The 18,319-nt window shown below is 49.0% G+C and overlaps 1 protein-coding gene across 3 annotated transcripts in view; it reads right to left on the reverse strand.

Annotated features, from left to right (window-relative positions):
* RIN3 (Ras and Rab interactor 3) overlaps positions 1 to 18,319 on the reverse strand; it is a 107,239-nt gene that overhangs the window by 38,106 nt on the left and 50,814 nt on the right. For all 3 annotated transcript variants that reach the window (XM_084792664.1, XM_084792665.1, XM_084792666.1), the window contains exon 4: positions 4,076 to 4,148. In XM_084792664.1, coding sequence (XP_084648790.1) covers positions 4,076 to 4,148 — 73 coding nt within the window. The remainder of the gene's footprint in view (positions 1 to 4,075; positions 4,149 to 18,319) is intronic.

The following is an 18,319-nucleotide window of genomic DNA, read 5'->3' on the forward strand; positions in this document are numbered from 1 at the left end:
ACAAAACTTATTCTACATACACAGGACACATTGTGGGAGGATATGCCAGGCTTGCTTTCTTACATACAAAGCCACTAAATTGATTTTCTATTCCCTTACAAGGGCTTTTCTAATGCCGCCACCTGGTTCCCTAATTCTCTGGGCACCAAGCATAAAATCCTTCAGTTTCGTCTCAGTGTGTGTTACCTGGAATTGAAACAAGACTTCAGGGCTCAGCGACTCCCATGGGATCCCCTGCTTCCAATGCCAGTCGTTAAGACCTGGGCCAGCAGCACTCTGTACCACTGATGTAGAACAGAGCTCCTCAAGTACTGTGCTAACAGCTATCTTCAAAGGTGGGAGTGACCAGAGAGCCACTCCCTGAGGAGGGTGGTGGCTTAGCCACTGTGTGGGGACATATCTGAGGGATGACAGGCCCACAGAGCTCCTTCCTTCCTCATCTTGGGCAACGGCATTCACTTGAGGTCACTGACTCTGTGCCAGGGTTGGGTTGAGGATCAGACACCACAGTCCTGGTAAGGGTGTTAGCTGGGCCCTGGCATCATGGATAATGTTCAAGAAGCAATGGAACTGAGTATCCTGCCTCCCCCCGCCCCAGGAAGGAAGCCCCAGCATCTTCCATATCTGCTGCACCATCCCTTTTGGGTGACATTTCTTCATGACTCTGGATGACTTCAGCAGCCCTTGGCTGGTCTTTGCTCTTCTCTTCCTTCAATCCCATTTCCTGCTGTAGCCATATTGCTCTGTCTGGGGGCTGTCTAACCCTGAGTGACAACATGGTTCATAGCAGCTATCAAAAGAAGTCCTTGCAACTTCAGGTATACTTTGCCCTGTCCTCTCCATGGAGCTATTCCTGAGGCTACTACCTTTGGCTTCCTTCCTTCCTCTTCCTCCTCCTGCTCTTCCTCCTCCTGCTCCTCTGTTGCTGCTTTGTTTTCGAGACAGGGTTTCTCTGTGTAGCTCTGGCTGTCCTGGATTTGCTTTGTAGACCAGGCTGGCCTTGAACTCTCAGAGATCCGCCTGCCTCTGCCTCCCAGAGTGCTGGGATCACAGGCGTGCATCACCATGCCTGGCTTACCTCTGGCTTTCTAATGGCTGGGCCTTTGCCTATTCTGCTTCCTCATTCTAGAACTTTCTCCCTGTCCTCCTTGGCAGGCCTTTCATGTCTTCTTCATAAGTATGGGCTCCCAGGTCCATATACAGAGGGAAGTAACAAATATGTTATTTCCACTGCAGGCTGGATACAACACCAGGGCTCATAACACTCCTCAGAACTTGGCTATGTTACTTGGGGTCAGTCACACTCCAGTCTCAGTTTCTTCATCCCTAACATCTCTAAGAACACATATGATGGTTTTATGAGTCCTGGCTACCCTGCTAAGGACCAATCAGAAATCTTCAGCACAGCCCTGGGTGTGGGTGCTACCAGCTTTGTGATGTGTGGCTATGATAGGAGGTCAGAAAGAAATGAGAGTAGGCAGCACTGAACATACAGATGCCCAGGCAGAAGTCACTGTCCCAGGAATGTCTTCATGAGCAACCACCAGGCACAGGGACCTCAGGTGTCTGACGGGAAGGACGCTTTGTGGCAGAGGAGACCAGTGGGCTTGCTCAGGGTGGGGCTTGGATTTAGTGTGGTGATGGGCACACAGCTCTAACCAACATCTGGAATGGACAGGGATTCATGAGCACGTACCCTGGAGCGGTACAAGGCTACATGGCAGTTTCAGTTGCCTCCAGTGTTTACTTCTGAAGGAGTCTGCTGGTAGGACCTTAGAATTTCAAAGTTGTAGACCCTCATACCTATTCTTGGTTAATGTTCCTGACAGGGAGGTGAGGGTGCCAGGAGAGGTCAGGTGATTGACCTAGAGTCACCCAGCTGCAAGGTGATAAGCCTCTAAGTCCACGCCTGGAGCTCTGGCTCCCGAGGTGCTCAGCTTTAGGCCCTTTAACTGACGTATTTCCCCTAGGACATGGTCAGGCCTGTCTTTAGCCCATGATTTCCTTCAGAGATCCCTGGTGTTTAAAGATAGAGCAGGTAGGTACCTGCTTTGCTGGGATGGGGAGAAACAACAGCTAGAGGAGGAAAGGCTGGAAAGTGACTGTGGCTCCTGATCTCTATGGACCAAGTTGATGTTTAGAAAACTCTCCTGCAGTCCAAGTGGAAGAAACAGAATGGGAGAGCCCATGGGGTGTCAGGCAGTGTACTCTCTCTTTCATGGGCATTAACTCCCCATTCCTCTAGCCTCAAAACAATTGATATGAGAACTCCCTTTTATAAAAGAGGAGCTTGAGTCTCTGGGGTGTTAAATATACAGCTTAATATCTGGACTCTCCATCCACCCACCCACCCATCTATCCATCCATCCATTCTTCCTTCCATCCATCCATCTATCCATCCATCCATTCATCCACCCACCCACCCACCCATCCATCCATCCTTTCTTCCTTCCATCCATCCATGCATCCATCCATCCATCCATTCTTCCTTCCATCCATCCATCCATTCTTCCTTCCATCCATCCATCTATCCATCCATCCATTCATCCACCCACCCACCCACCCATCCATCCATCCTTTCTTCCTTCCATCCATCCATGTATCCATCCATGCATCCATCCATCCATCCATCCACCCACCCACCCATCCATCCATCTATCCATTCTTCCTTCCATCCATCCATCTATCCATCCATCCATTCATCCACCCACCCATCCATCCATCCATCCATCCATCCATCCATTCTTCCTTCCATCCATCCATCCATCCATCCATCCATCCATCCATCCATTCATCCACCCACCCACCCATCCATCCATGCATCCATCCATCCATCCATCTATCCATCCATCCATTCATCCACCCACCCACCCATCCTTCTATCAATTCATCCATCGTAGCTGGCATATGCCAAATATTGACCAGAGCTCCTTCCGCTAAGGTAAACTCAAAAGGGTGCATCTTCCCACAGTCTGGTGTGTTATAAAGCACAAAGGTTCTGGGGCCTCTGCAATTTCCCCCTAAGAGTCGAGCAGGCCAAGCCAGTGCACAGAATTACCGCAGGGTACAGAGGGCATAGCTTTCTCTAGATTGAACTTCACTCTGCCACTTACTGATTTCCATTTCCTCACCTGTGCAATAGGGGTAACAGGAATGACCCTTGTGGATAGTTGTCCGCAAGGTTTTAAAAGGCAAAGTGGAGGGAGCAGGAGAGATGGCTCAATAGTACCAGACCAGCTTGGTCTACAGAGCAAGTTCCATGACAGTCAGGGCTACACAGGGAAACCCTGCTTTGAACGAACGAACAAACACACAAACAAACAAACATAGTGGGTGTAAAATTCCCTTAGATCCTCACTGAGTGCTCCTGGGAGGTGGTGGGGAGCCCTTCCCAGGCAGCTGGAGAGGCAAGCATCAGCTGTATATATCAGCGTTGCTCTGGATAGATGGGGAGGGATATTATTGGTGGAGCATGTGTCTCACCAGAGGTAGCCTGGGGTCAAGGACGCCAACACATCCTACTAAACATCTAATCAGCTCTTGTTCAGGCCCTGCCACTTCAGCTGTTGGCTGATGGCACCAAATGTATTTTTAAATTCTTGTTGATCGGAAACCAGCCCTGAGTGAACGGAGCGGAACTTACGGTGGTCTGCCCAGCTGAACAGTCCCCCCGGCTCCCACCCACTGAGGAGCGTCAGCCCCTCTTGCTGCCCCCACAGGAAGCTCCTTCTGTAGTTCGTGGCACAAGTTGGTCTGTAGGGTCCCAAGCTGTCCCTGCAAGACTGGCGGGAAGCCAGAGGGGCAGATGGCTGGCAGAGAAGTCCTTACCAAAAGAGTCTGGGAAACATCAGAGCTCATCTCTCTTCTTGTGGTTACCAGAGCAAAGACAAGGGACTGTCCCCTCTCACCGCATCACCTACCTCTTTATTCTGCCCTCTCCCATGCCACAAACACACCCAAGGCCGCATAGATGTCTGTTACAACCAGATGTGTATATTGCAACAAAAAAGGGGTTTCTGTTAAGGCAAGAAGAGAACCCTCCCGCCTCAGCCTCCTCTAGAGCCAGGTCACTCACCTACTGACACAGTAGAATGCAATCAGTCTGAAGATGTCTTCAAACACAAGAACGGAGCCTTCCAGGTACAATACTGGGGAGAGACAAAAGAGGCCCTTGTGAGCATCTTCTGATGACCCTGGAACTGATCTCCTGGCTCTGCATGCATCCCTTCAGTTTCCCTCACCTTCCAAGGGACCAGCCCTTCCAACCCTAAAGGCAATCATCGAGGTAATTCCAGTCTGCTATCCAGTTGGCAAAGCCTAGGCCAGTTTACCGCAGGGCTGGAGGCTGGGGAAGAGGGACAGACAGTGGCACAGGTCACCATACATACAAATTACATAATACATTTGTAACTGTTTCCTCCTAACACTGTAACCTAAGCACTGTTCTCAACAGCTCATATCATAAAAAAAAAATCACATTTATCTATTTAAGACAAATAGATCTTGGCTTCTTGTTTGGTTAGATATAAAAATTTATAGCCAGATAGTGGTGGTGTGCACGCCTTTAATCCTAGCACTTGGGAGGCAGAGACTGGTGGATCTCTGTGAGTTCAAGGCCAGCCTGGACTACAGAGCAAGTTCCAGGACAGCCAGAGCTGTTACACAGAGAAACCCTGTCTCAAAAAACCAAAAAACCAACCAAAACCCAAAACAAAACCAACAACAATAACAACAACAACAACAAAAAGCCTTCCCCAAAAAGTCATAAAGAGATTTTCAAAAAGAAAAAAAAAAAAAAAAGAACAACCCTGCCCTTGGTATTTCCACACTCTGAGAATGTCCTCTGTGGCTCTACCCGGGAATCTCAAAGCTCTCTTGTCTATGGTCTTAGAATTTCCAACACGTGCTCATGGTCTTTCTCCCTAGACACCAAAAGGGTACCCTGAACCTGAGAAAGCCTGTCTTGGGTACTCAAACCTGAGGGGGGCCTGTCTGGCATACCCTGAACCTGAGGGAGCCTGTCTGGGGTACCCTGAACCTGAGAGAGCCTACTCTTGCAACAGTGGCTTGCACACACAAGCCCCCAGGCGGGTGCAGTACCAGATACAGCCCCTGGGACGGAAGATGGCTTATCTCACACTGTTTTCCATAGCTCCAACAGGTGTGAGGCTCTAGACAGGCTCTCTTGGGTTCAGGGTACTCTGGACAGAATCTTCCAGGTTTGGGGTACCATAGACAGGCTCTCTTGGGTTTGGAGTACCCGAGGGTACTTCAGGGTAAGATAATCAGAGGCCACTGGCAGTGGAAGGAGTCCATGGCCACACATGGCTGCACGTGCGTCTTCTGCATAGAAGCCATATGTGGGGGGGTGGACCCTTCTTCCTCATTCCCATCATGCACTCCTCATTCCTACCTCCTACCTCTGCCCTTCAAGTCTCCAGCACCCTCAGCCCTTAATCTATGCTCTGCCCCTAGCCTTTGTCCCTTCATTCCCATCGCTCCCTCTGCAGGGCCACACACAGGCAGAGCTGGTCAGAGGCTCAGCTGATATGCCATAGGCTGGAGACCAGCAGAGACCAGGAGGGTCTTGCTTTCCCGTCTATGTGCCTAGCGCACCACTGGGCCAGACACATAGCGAGGGCCCACAAAGAACAGGCTAAGATGGGCCTTCTGGTGTGTTAACCGAGAGGGTACCCTATCTAGAAAGAGGATGGGTGGTTGCTGAGGATGGTGTGTGTGAGCCGGGGTAGGGTGGTGAGGTGGTAGGGACTAGGGGAGGTTGAAATGAGGGGTTCTGTGATAAACTATAGACAACCTACTTAGCAGAGTTCAGCGGTACTGTGTATGTTCACACTGTTAGGCAACATGAGGGTTCTTTTAGATGTGGCGAAACATTCTTAAATGGTGGTGACGGTTGCCCAACTCTGAATACACTAACGCCACTGAATTACAGACTTTAAGTGGTCCAATCATAAGATATCAAACACAGTAAATAAACACATCTGAATATAATTTAAATAAAGCTGTTACTTTAAAAAGATGAGGAAGGTTCACTACAGAGTGGACTCAGCTTTCCTGCATTGTTTTGAGAGTTTTATAATAAGCAAGTATGTCTTCTTCTTCTTCTTCTTCTTCTTCTTCTTCTTCTTCTTCTTCTTCTTCTTCTTCTTCTTCTTCTTCTTCTTCTTCTTTTTCTTATTCTTCTTCTTTCTCCTTCTTCCTCTTCTTCTTCCTCTTTAAAATATATCTTTTCTTTTTTTCCTTTCTTTCTTTTTTTTCCGTTGAGACAGGGTTTTCTGTGAAGCCTTGGCTATCCTGGACTTGCTGGCCCCAAACTCATAGAGACCCACCTGCCTCTGCCTCCCTGAGTGTATGCACAACCACGCCTGGTGCTTTGTGTGCAAATATGTCTGTGCACCATTTGCATGCCTGGTACCTGTGGTGGCCAGAAGAGGGTATCAGATCTCCTGAAACTGCAGTTACAGACAGTTGTGAGCTACCACGTAGGTGCTGAGAATTGAACCCAGGTCCTCCAGAAAAGCAGTCAGTGCTCTTAGCCACTGCCATCTTTCCAGTCTCAAGTATGGCTTACATAAGCAGAATTTGGCAGCGATTTCCCCTAAAGATTAGTTTCTGGTATTTCCTCAGAAGCTACCCAAAGCTGACAAGTGCCCAGACCCCAGCACTACCAAGAGGCCATGTCACCTTACCACCTCACATTACCTTCCAGCCTGTCCCTCCCGACTAAGACACCAGGCAAGCCAGTCATGTTGGATTGTCACAGTATTTATCCTCTCCAAGGCCCCTCAGTAAGAGCCTTAGTACAGATGCTCCAAAGATCTGACCTCACATAGTGAGCTCTAGGGTCAGCCAGTGGGAGCCAGTCAGTACTGAGGTGGCTTCAGGTGACAGTGATCAGATCTGCTTCTCAGAAGGACGCCTTTCACCTTAGCACTCTCCATCAAGGCTGGCCTGAGATGTACCAGCTCAGCTCCTGGATTTTATAATATCGATGTCAGAATGGAACAACCATAAGAAACCTGAAAGCTATTAGGTGTTTTTTTTTTTTTTTAAAGAAAATTCCACTCTGTCACTCTGTAAATATATGTTCTGCAAAAGGAAGAGATTATGTATGATTTTCTAATTTAACACAGTACCTCCAGCTGCTGGCATGGTGCTTGGCATAATACCCTCAGTAGCTGGCATGGTACTTGGCATAGCATCCCCAGCCTCTGGCACAGTGCTTGGCATAGTACCTCCAGCACCTGGCATAGTACTTGGCATAGTACCCACTGCAGCTGGTATAGAGTGCTAGTGTGAAACCCTGTGGACAAGTTTGCATGGACATACTCATGGACTTTTGGTTGCATACGAGAAACAGAATTCCTCAGTCAGACAGTAATTCTGTAGGCGTAAGAAACTCCCAAACTATTTTCCACTGTGACATCACTTTTACATTCCAATCAGCCATGTGTGACGGTTCCAATTTCCACATATCCTTCTTAACACTTGTCTGACTTTTTGACTGCAGCCATCCCAGAGAGCATAAAGTGCCCCCTGTAGTTTTGATTTGCATTTCCCTAAAGACTAGTGAGGCTGAACATTTTCCTATGTGTTTATTGACTGTGTATCTCTGCATACTTTATTTTTTTAAAGAAAAATGTCTCTTCAGATCTTTTGCCTATTTTTTAAAACTTTTTTTTTTTTTGAGACAGTGTTTCTCTGAGTAGCCCTGGCTGTCTTAGAACACATCCTGCCACCACTGGCTCCTTGGCCTATTTTTAAATGGGTTATTCATTTTAAAAATCCTTTTATTTTTAGCTGGGAAGTGGTAGCACATGCTTTTAATCCTAGCAGAGGCAGCGTAGCCTAGTCTACAGAGAGAGTAACAGGGCAGCCAGGGCTACATAGAGAAACCCTGTATCTTAAAAGGAAGAAGAGGAGGAAGAGGAAGAAGAGGAGGAAGAGGAGGAGGAGGAGGAGGGACAAAAAGATGCCAGGAATGGTGGCGCATGCCTGTAATCCCAGCACTTGGGAAGCAGAGGCAGGTGGATCTCTGTGAGTTCGAGGCCAGCCTGGTCTACAAAGTGATTCCAAGACAGCTAAGGCTACACAGAGAAACCCTATTTTGAAAAACAAACAAAAAATACTTTGCGTGCATGTGTGTGTCTGTGTACCATGTGCATGTAGTACGGGTCAGAAGAGGGCAGAGTTGTGAGCTGCCATGAGGATGCTGGGATTTGAACTTGGGTTCTTTGGAAAAGCAGTCAGTAAGTACTCTTAACTACTGAGCCATCTCTCCAGCCCCAATGGCTTTCTCAATTTTAAGTTTTGAGAGTATAGATACAAGACTTTTGTCAGATTTATGCTTTGTACACTCACTCCAAATCTAACTCACCTTTCCAAAGATTTAAGAATGAACAAAGAAAGGATGCTAAGTTTGTCCATAAGCTTAGAGATGCTCAACTGGCATTGCATAAACATATTCCATATTCCAGTCCACTGTGTCTAATGGGCTTTCACTGTCTGTCTGTGTGTGGGTTCACTTCACTACCATCACCTAGAAGACGCACCTCTGGGCATTTTTGTGTGAGTTTCCAGAGAGGTTTAACTGAGCTGGGAAGACCCCTTCCAGTGGTGAGCAGAACCATCCCATAGGCTAGAACCCTCTTCCCCACCCCCGGTGCACACGCTCCCTTCCTCTCCCCGCCCTCCACCGCCCCAGTGCTGTGCTTCCAACAAACTTGAATTTATGTATTAAAAAGAAAAATTGGAGAAAATGAACTGAGCAGTGGCATGGGTCTCTTATGGCTTCCTTCCTGAGTGCAGATGCAAAGGGACCAGCTGCTTCCTGGACAGGGCTGACTGTACCCTTCCATTTAAGCCATGAGCCAAAATAAACTCTTTCTTCCTTGAGCTTATTTATTTATTTATTTATTTATTTATTTTTGGTCATAATTTTGCCATAAGGTGGGTGTTGAAGGGGTCACCATTCTCACTTACGCCACAGCCTTCTCTGCTGTCTTATCCGCACTGTTTTCATCACAGATGCTTTCTCATAGCTGGTGTACAACTTAGCTCCAAACATGCCTGGTTTTAATGACTACAAATTCCCAGTGGCGGAGCGAGTGTATTCCACAAGTGAAAATGTGCCCTTTATGGAACAGCTACCAGGAAGGCTCTGATTCGTGTTCACTAGTAAGAGAGGGATGAGCCCCTGGGAACCTGCCCCCACCCCAAACTCCGGTGAGATGACACAAAACATCACACGGGGATACACCCTGCCAAAGATCACTGTATGTGGCGTCCACATTTGCTTAGGAAACAGAAACTCAACCCTTCTGCATTTTGACAGCTCCACTAACCCTAGAGATCTCACTTTTTTTTTCTTCTTTTCTTTTTTTGGTTTTTCAAGTCAGGGTGTCCCTGTGTAGCGCTGGCTAGAGATCTCACTTCTAATACACTGTCAACAATAGCAAAATGTTTGGTTGTGACACCCAGATAAAGGACTTGGTCAGGGCCACTCACCAGCCTGGCCTGTAGAAACAAAGGTAAGTGAGTAAAGAAACAGAGACACAAGACCTCAAGGAAGGGTTATGGGGACTTTTCCTGTTCATGCCCAGGGGACGCATCAGGAACTTCTTCCTGGAGGTAGATGCTGATGCAGCCATTGCCTCTTCTCTTTGGATGACTGGGTGAGGTGGAGGAGATGTTGATTTGCTTTATCTTGCATGTGGCTATGCAGAGTTAGGGGGGTGAGCGATCAATGGAAGGATCAGATCTGCCCCAGGAGGAAACTGTTGTAAAAGGGGTTCAGGAAAGCTGGACGCCACTCCCCCAGGAAAGGCTTAAGGGCCAACCTCTTAGAAGGCTTGGAGAAGAAAAAGATTTCATCACACTTGTCTGGGGAAAACCTTGGGTAGGCCCAGGATGTATCCTTAGCCAGGTTCTTATGTGACACGGTGGAACTAATCTCTGAATTCCCGTCACCCAAAAAGGGTTGGAACATTTAATCACGGTAGATTTTTGACACCCCTATCCCAAAAGGGCACTGTTCAGGCCTTGACAGGAAGGTCAGACCCAAGGACAGGAAGTGAAGGTGACAAGAAGCTGGGAACTAGGAAGAGGAGTAAAGTCTTCAGGGCTCCCCACAATGAAGGTAAGCACCCCCTCTTCCAGGGACCATCCCAGCTACAGTGCAAAACACTGCAAGGAATGGGCTCTTTATCTATTTTGAGGACCATAGTTGGTGTGTGTGTGTGAGAGAGAGAGAGAGACAGAGAGATAGAGGAAGGACTGCCTGTTCCTCTCAGCAGACCCAGCCAAAGGCTCAATTTTGCAAAACCCCTAGAAGCTGCTTCCCCAGATGGCAGGGGTTTGTGGGGTGGGGGAGGGGAGGCGGGTGCAGGGGTGCAAGGTCCTGAGGCCCTGTAGTGTGGGGTGGCTTGCCACTGAGACATACTGGAGTGCAGTTATCTCCCCTAGGAGCCCAGAAAAGAGCCTGCTGAAGGGAGTGTGTTGTGACTAGTGCTGCCAGCCTCACTGTTTTCACAGAAGAGAAGTAGCTAGGATAAAGGAAGGGCCGACCATCCCCTGCTCCTGCCTGGAGGAGCTCCTGTCTCCTCTGGGGAAGGGTTGGACCGAGGCTGGGAAAGCTAGTTTCCACAGCAGGTCAAGGCTGACCCAGTCAGGGCCTCTAGCCGAGAGACTCACGTTCAGAATGCAGGTGAGACCTTGTGAGAGCCAAGGTGGCTGGCCTAGGCGCGGTGGGTCATTGTGCAAAGGCCGGAGTGGCATGATGCTGAGGGTGAGTGGACAAGAGCAGCCACTCCAGTCCCAACAGCAGAGGTCCAGATAACCTGGCTGTGGAGGGTGACACAGAGCATCTGGCAACTGGGAGAGGGCACTGTTCAAAATGTACCAGAGAGACTGCCCTTTCTGCCTGGCTGGTGAGGGTAATGGGGTGGGGTCGGGTCGGGGGAAGGTTGCTTCTACCTCCGGAGTCCGGATGGTCCTGGAGCCCACCCTCACTGTGTTTCTGCCAACCAGCCCAAACCTCATCTCATAGCCCACCTCTGCAGCCCATCATCTTCCTTAGCCCCAAATTCTCCATCAACTTGTGTTCCCAGCAGGATGCTGAGCATTGTGGAGAACAGAATGAGCCTTGCCCTGGGGTCCCGCAGCTGGAAGCTACAGTACAAGGAGGCCCGGACAGAGGCTGAAACAGGGTCCCTTCCAAACGCCTCAGCCATGGCTCAAGGCAGGAAACCAGGAAGGTTCAGCAGGGGCCCAGAGGTGTGGTCAGGTCATGATAGTGCCATTAGCAAGCTCACTAGGCACATTTTGTTCAGGAGCCGTGGCACAAGGGCAGAGGAGATAGGGAGGATTCACCAGGGTTCCCACTGGAAGCCAGTCATTGCCTGATGCGAGCACAGAGCCTCTCTCCATCAAAGCCAGTCTCTGCCCTTGTTACCAGGAGGCACCTGGGTCAGGGAAGGGGCTTCCTGGGATGAGTGCTACCCCCTCCCTCTGGCTTGGGCACTGCTCACATCATCTTCTCTAGCACAGGATGTCATCACATAGACATCAAAGGACCAGCTAAGGATTAGCATGAAAACACTGGGCACGGGTCTCATTCTTTTTCGTGGTCCCAGCTGTAAGATCTTTTGGGGGTTCTTACTACATGCTCCCAGGTTTGCAGCTGTGAAAGGCCATCTCTGAACCCCACAGGGGTAGCCGCAGTGATCTCATGATACCATCCTCGTTTAAATAAAAGGCTCCTGGTTTTGGAAGCTGTTCTTTCCTATCAAGTAAGTGCAAACAAGAGGCTCCAAGCGTCTGAAAAGGAACACAGGACAAACTGTCACGATGCAGACGGGGACTTCATCTGGGAACTATTTATAGGTTCAGATGCCAAAACAGAAGGGAGCTCTGGACAGATTTGTGAATTGCCAAGTATCAGGGAAGTCTAAATAAAGGGTAAGACATGGAAGGTCTTCCGGGAGAAGGCAGGTGGGAGTGTGGGGACACTGAGGGAGCTGTGGACCTGGGGAAACCATCCCTTCTCCCTGCCACACTGAACCAGCCAAGAGAGGCTTGTGATTGCCCATAACAAGACAAGAGAAGGGACAAGTGGGGATGAAGGTGGCCTGGGCACCTCCCAGATAGGGAGGTCAGCTCCAAGTGTTATGAAGGGCTCATCTATAGGCAGAGAATGCCCCTTCAACTTTAGGGTCTTACAAGTACATGCAAAAATAGCATCCTAATGTACTAAGACATCACTGAGCAGGCGTTTTGCTTTTCCTTTCCCATACTAAGTGGGAAAGAACTGGGGTGTGTTTTGCACTCATTCGCCATCCCAATGCACTCAGTCACATTTCAAAGACTTGAGAGCTACCTCACTGGATAAAGCCATGGTTCTCACCTGGGAGCAAACTGGTCCCCCTCCTCCCCCAGAGTTGGTAAGGTATGTAGATACTTCTGGTTGTCACCCCACAGGAGATGGCGCTACTGGCACCATGTGGTCAAAGTCAGGAATGCTGACAACATCACGACCTGCAGTCTCTCACAGCAAGGGGGAACCTGCTAGGAACTTGTATGCTAGGAAGCTGAAGCACTTGGCAGGAGTCTAGGAGCGCTTTGACTAGCAGCTCCTAGCCTTCTGCTGGCACATGGTAGGTTCCCTGCATCAGGGCTCGGAACTGAGCTCAGTGGAGACCTGAGTTCCAGAGGGTCTGAGTCCCATGTCCTAAACTAGCAATGCATAAACAGAGAGCCACAGCGTGAGTCATGAATCAGAACAGGGGCCAGTCTGAAAGACTGCTGAGCCAGGTTGATAGGCACCAACTTTCCTCTTAGCTGTCTTTATCCTTCCAGGCAGACTGGGCCCTTGCTCAGTCAGGAGTCTGCAGCTCTGGGGAACCAGCCTGATGGAGGTATGCACTTGGGGTATCCCCTTGTCCAATTACTGGCCAGTTTACAGGCCTCTTTTTCACCATGCCTACTTGGGCACAGGTTTTGAGTCAGGGATATCAATGCTAGGACAGAGCCGTGCCCTCCCCCCATAACTCTGCAGGCATGGACCGTGGCTCCTAATTTGCCCCTATTATTTGCTAAGCACCTGCTGCACATCATGGTACCTGGCATGGTACCATGGTTAGCCATGCCCCTTGCTGTGCGCCCTCCCACAACTCCTTTTTCTTCTGCAGACCAGTTCTCTTAAACATCTCTGGGACATGTCCCTTCTCTTCAGGCCCACCATAACTTACAGGTCAATCCCCACCATGCTTTCTTAATGGTTGCTCTAGACAACCCTGCGGTCTTCAACCTTAGGGCCTCCCTTGCATACCAGCCTTTACCCCTCTACCCCCCCCCCCCACCTCCGAAAGACATGCAATGTCTCTGTAAAAGGCACATTAGATGATGTCCCCACTCACGTGGCCTTCATTGGGTTCTGGAGGCCTTTGGAGCTGAGCCTCACTCAAGGTCTGTGTGCCACGGCTCTGGGTTCCCTGCTCACCCCTCCCTCCTATGTGGCCACATTCTGCCCGCACTGAACTTCCCCTGGACATGCCCAGCACCCTGGTACCCTGTATGAGCTGTTCTGCCACTTCATATGCACTTCTTCTCTCATCCAAGAGGACGACACCCCACATGTCCACATGCATCCATTTGTCACCAGTGTTGGGGGCAGGGGCTCTTCTTCTGAGGGTGGTAAAATCCTGACATTGGCTTAGCAGAGTCATCTAGGTACACCTTGCCTCTAGTGTACATAAACTGAATAAACAAATAAACTAAGGCATGTAAACCTTTACACATGGCAAGTGAGTGATTCTTCATGGATAGAAACTTCTTAAGACCAGAAGCATCTCCTATTCCTCCTCCTCCTCCTCTTCCTCCTTTTCCTCCCTCTTCCAGACAGGGTCTCATTTTGTAGCCCAGGCTATCCTCAAACTCACGATCTTTCTGTCTTTGCTCCCTCCTCTGGTCCCCCAAATAGTGGGGCTACAGGTGTGCAACATTATGTGGAGCTCAGGAAGCATTTCTTTTTGGCTTTATAAATTACATTTATTTATAGCCAGGCGGTGGTGGTGCATGCCTCTAGTCCCGGAACTTGGGAGGCAGAAGCAGGTGGATCTCTGTGAGTTTGAGTTTATGTATATGCAGGGCAGGGTGCAAGCCACAGTGACTGTGACCACAGTACCCACTGGGAGGTCAGAGGACGACTTGTGGGGGTTGGTTTTCTCCTCTACTGTGTGAGCGGGTCCCAGGGATGGAACATGGCTGTCAGATTTGCCTGCCCAGCCAACTCACTGGCCCAAGAACAGAAGCATGGAGTGCTAGGGACAGGCATTGAGAGCCAGTTAAATCTTGGCTTTTCTGTTCACTAAAGTGTGATTTTGACCAGCCTCCATTTCTGGAAAAAAAAAATGGGGTCATGATTCTTGTTATCTACTGCAAAATTGAGTGGCTTGAAAAATAACAACTGTAGCTCATGATTTGTGGGTCAAAAGCAGGCAGTGCTCAGCTGGGCGACGCTTCTGAGCCTAAGGGAACTGACTTTTCCATGGGCTGGCATCAGCTGGAGCCTGGTCTGGTCTAGAGGATCCAGGATGCTTCCTGTCAAATCTCATTCTTTGGCAAGGGGAGTGAAAAGGCTACATTCAGCCAGGCGCATCTTCCTCCCAGGCCTCTCTCCCTTCCACCATCCCCAGGCCTTTCTGTCCAGAAGGGAGGCAACTCAGCTCTTAGACTTTAAGAAGCTGCTGCCAGTTCTCTGAAAACCTATGAGGAACTGGCTAGAGTTATTTCTGCTTATTCTGTTGACCACAGAAGTCAAAGGTCAAAGTAGATCCAAGAGAGGAACAATAGACTCCACCCTAGGAAGGAAGACATGTCAAAAAATATACCATAATCTGCCACACTGTGATGCTCTATCCTAAAGTTGATATGCAGGGCAATTGTAATCCTGGCCCTTGGGAGGCTGAGGCCGGGGGATAGTGTGCTTGAAGTCAGTCTGAGCATGTAGAGAGATCCAGTCTCAAAACTAGAAAATAAATAATTTGTACCAAATCTTTGATAATAAATGACTGCTATTATACCATAACCTTTCCTTTTGTCCATCGAACCCACCCAAGGCCCAGCACCCAGCCAGATCTCACTAAATGCTGCCTGTGTCATAATTCAGCGGAGGAAGGGGCATTGGAGCAATGTCTTAGGCTAGGCTAGAAGGGGCGAGATTCTTGCAGCAATCCATGAGCCACATTCTGCAAACCCAGGGACCTGCTGGAGCGCTAGGACTCTGGGAGGAAACTGAAGTCCTGAGAGGCCGAGAGGATTCAAACGCACCCTCTAAGGGTCTCCCCCAAAGTCCTATAGGGAGGTCCTATAGGTCCCAGGCAATGAGAATGAACTCCTGCTCAGGTTCATCCACAGAGTGTGTGACTACTGGACTTCAAAGCTAAGTCTGTCTGTTGGCCTTTTCTTTCGAGGCCCTTGACATTGCTGTTTCTCAAAGAAAAGCATGTGAAATCTCCATGACCATACTTCCTGAGAATGACAGGCTGTCCTCAGGATGCTGAAAAGAAGGAGAAGCACCTCGGGTGTACATGTAAGAGTTCCTTAAGACTGCAAGTGCTAGCCACGGGTAGCTGAGTCACGTCTTCTGTCTGATTTCTACAAGAATTTATGATCCTATCATAGCCTGTTCAGATTCCAACTCTCTCTCCCCCCTTCTCTGTCCCTGTCTGTCTGTCTGTCTGTCTCTCATACACACACACACACACACACACACACACACACACACACACACACACACACACCATGCTTTAGTTTGTAAGATGCTCACATACATGTCAAGGCCCAAGGGTTCTCTGGGGCAGCCAGTCACATCCTGGTTTTCCAGCTGGGAAATGGGAACATCAGCGGGATGGTCTCAATTAGCTCTCTAGGGAAAACCACCCTGGATATAGCACCTGCCATTTTCAATATCTACTTAATCCCTGGATGTGGAGAGGCACAGCCAGCTCTCCTGAGCGGTTCTTGTGACTGGTTCTGGCAGTACCAGGGCCAAAGCGCAGAGACGAGACTGCCCGTGTTCAACCATCAGAGGCAAGGTCAGGCCTGGAGCTTCCATCTCCATGGTCCTCCTCACTGAGGCCACATAGACCTACCTGCTCTCTGTCTGCCTGGCTCTGGTTCTCTGACAAGAACACAAAGAGCAAACAATGGCCCAACTGTGCAAGTATTAATGACTGGACTATCGTCTGCTCTGGTTCCCAGTCCGCCATCTTCTTCTGCCCCGTGGAGAGAGAGGCTGTTGAATGAAGTATACAGAGATATGGCTGGAAACAACTGGGGCCAGGTGAAAAAGCCATGCATCTCTGACTTGGTTGAATCCCAGTTAACATCGTTGGGCACCATTACTTCAGTTGTAAAGAGGCGATTCTAACACTTGCTTCAGAGGTGGTACAGACAGAAGATGGGAGGCCCCAAAACTATATAGTTAAGTCCTCAACAACTGAGGCTGAAGGCTTAAGATTTCAGGGCCCAGTGATGGGGGGGGTGGGGGGGGGCGGTTTCTTTTTGTTTTTGTTCTGCTTTGTTTTGTTTGTTTTTTTGAGACAGGGTTTCTCTGTGTAGCCCTGGCTGTCCTGGACTCACTTTGTAGACCAGGCTGGCCTTGAACTCACAAAGATCCATCAGTCCTCTGAGTCCTGGGACTAAAGGTGTGTGCCACCACCATGGTGGGTTACTTTTACTTGGAAGTTTCATCTAACTCCATAGATACATAGATAGTAGCCTAGGACAAGGAACTACATAAAAGGAACATCCCCAAAGGGGAAATTCCTTCAGGGCGAATTCCCTAAATGCTGACAATGGGGAAAGCAAGACAGAAGCAATGAATATAATAAAGGTTGAGTCAGCTGTGCCACAAAGAGCAAGACAAACCATTCATTGATCCTCACAAATGAGGGGAGACAGGCCCAAGGAGCCACAGAAGACACTAGTTTATTTTTGTGGCACTTCCCAGAAGTTATTGCCTCTGGAGGTGGCGAGACAGGCATACTGATACGGTTTCCTCATAGGCAGCTAGGCTGCCTGGACACAGCGGCATATGTTTTCTAGGCTGTGGTAAGGCTTTCTGATGTAGGTGTGTGGGGCATGCTCATGTGGGGCAAGTTGTGGAGCCTCAACCTTCCAGGGCACTTTGAATCTACCCCTTGCCAGGGTAAGTCAGGAGTCTCCTCTCCCAGGAGGCCTAGGGGCACCGAGTACCTTAAGGATACATGGCAAGTTTCTGGGAAGCATAAGGATGCACTTCACTGATAGCCACTCAGAGCTTTGTCCCAATGGCTCACAATGGCTGCTCTTTCTTCTTAGGGTGGTGCTGCCTGGGAACTCCCAGAGCAAAAGCAAACCGGGGAAGTAAACTAAAGGTATGCAGGGGTGGCGGTTAACTTCCCCAAACTTGCCCTAAGACTCTCCATAGATGTCCTCTGTATCAGGTGTTCCGCTCAGCGTGAGCTCAGCCTCCACACAGGGATGTGTTGAGAACCACAACAGGTAAGTACATTGTCTGGTTTGGCCTGTTCTTGCTGGCATCCACACAGTACCACTGAGGTACTCGGTCTTATGAGCAGACTCTGGTCCAGCTCCTCTCCAGGACCTTTGTCTACTGCAGTGGTCTTCAACCTTCCTAATGCTGCTCCCCTTTAATCCAGTTCCTCATATTGTGGTGACCCCCAAACCACAAATTATTTTCATTGCTACTTCATAACTGTAATTTTCTACTGTTATCAATTATAGGATAAAGTTTTCTAATGGTCTTAGGCTACTCTTGTGAAATGGTCATTCAACCCCCAAAGGGGTCATGACCCACAGGTTGAGAACCACTGGTCTATAATATAATACCATTCAGGCAAAGCCGCTCCCCTCCCTTTCACCTGATCACAAGAACCCCAATCATACTATTCTGGTATTGCCTGCTCTGCCTCCCTGGCCAGGCCTGAAGACAAGGCACTCCATTCATCATCATCCAAGAACCAAAATGTTAACTACTTATGTTCTACAGGAACACACACAGTAGTGTTTAGACCCCTCTTACACTTCTGCAAACCTTAGGTATGTTCACACATGCTTTTTTTTTTTTTTTTTGGTCTGTTCTTCCTACAGCTTCCTTGGAGGTGCCCTGTGCATGATGGGAATGAGGGTAACATGTCACATCATCTTTTCTTTATTATTATTATTTTTGTTTATTTTTTGTTTTTGAGACAGGGTTTCTCTGTGTAGCCGTGGCTTTCCTGGACTCACTTTGTAG

The sequence above is a fragment of the Acomys minous genome (assembly GCF_964271855.1).
Source record: "Acomys minous genome assembly, chromosome: 8".
NCBI classification, from domain to species: Eukaryota; Metazoa; Chordata; class Mammalia; order Rodentia; family Muridae; genus Acomys; species Acomys minous.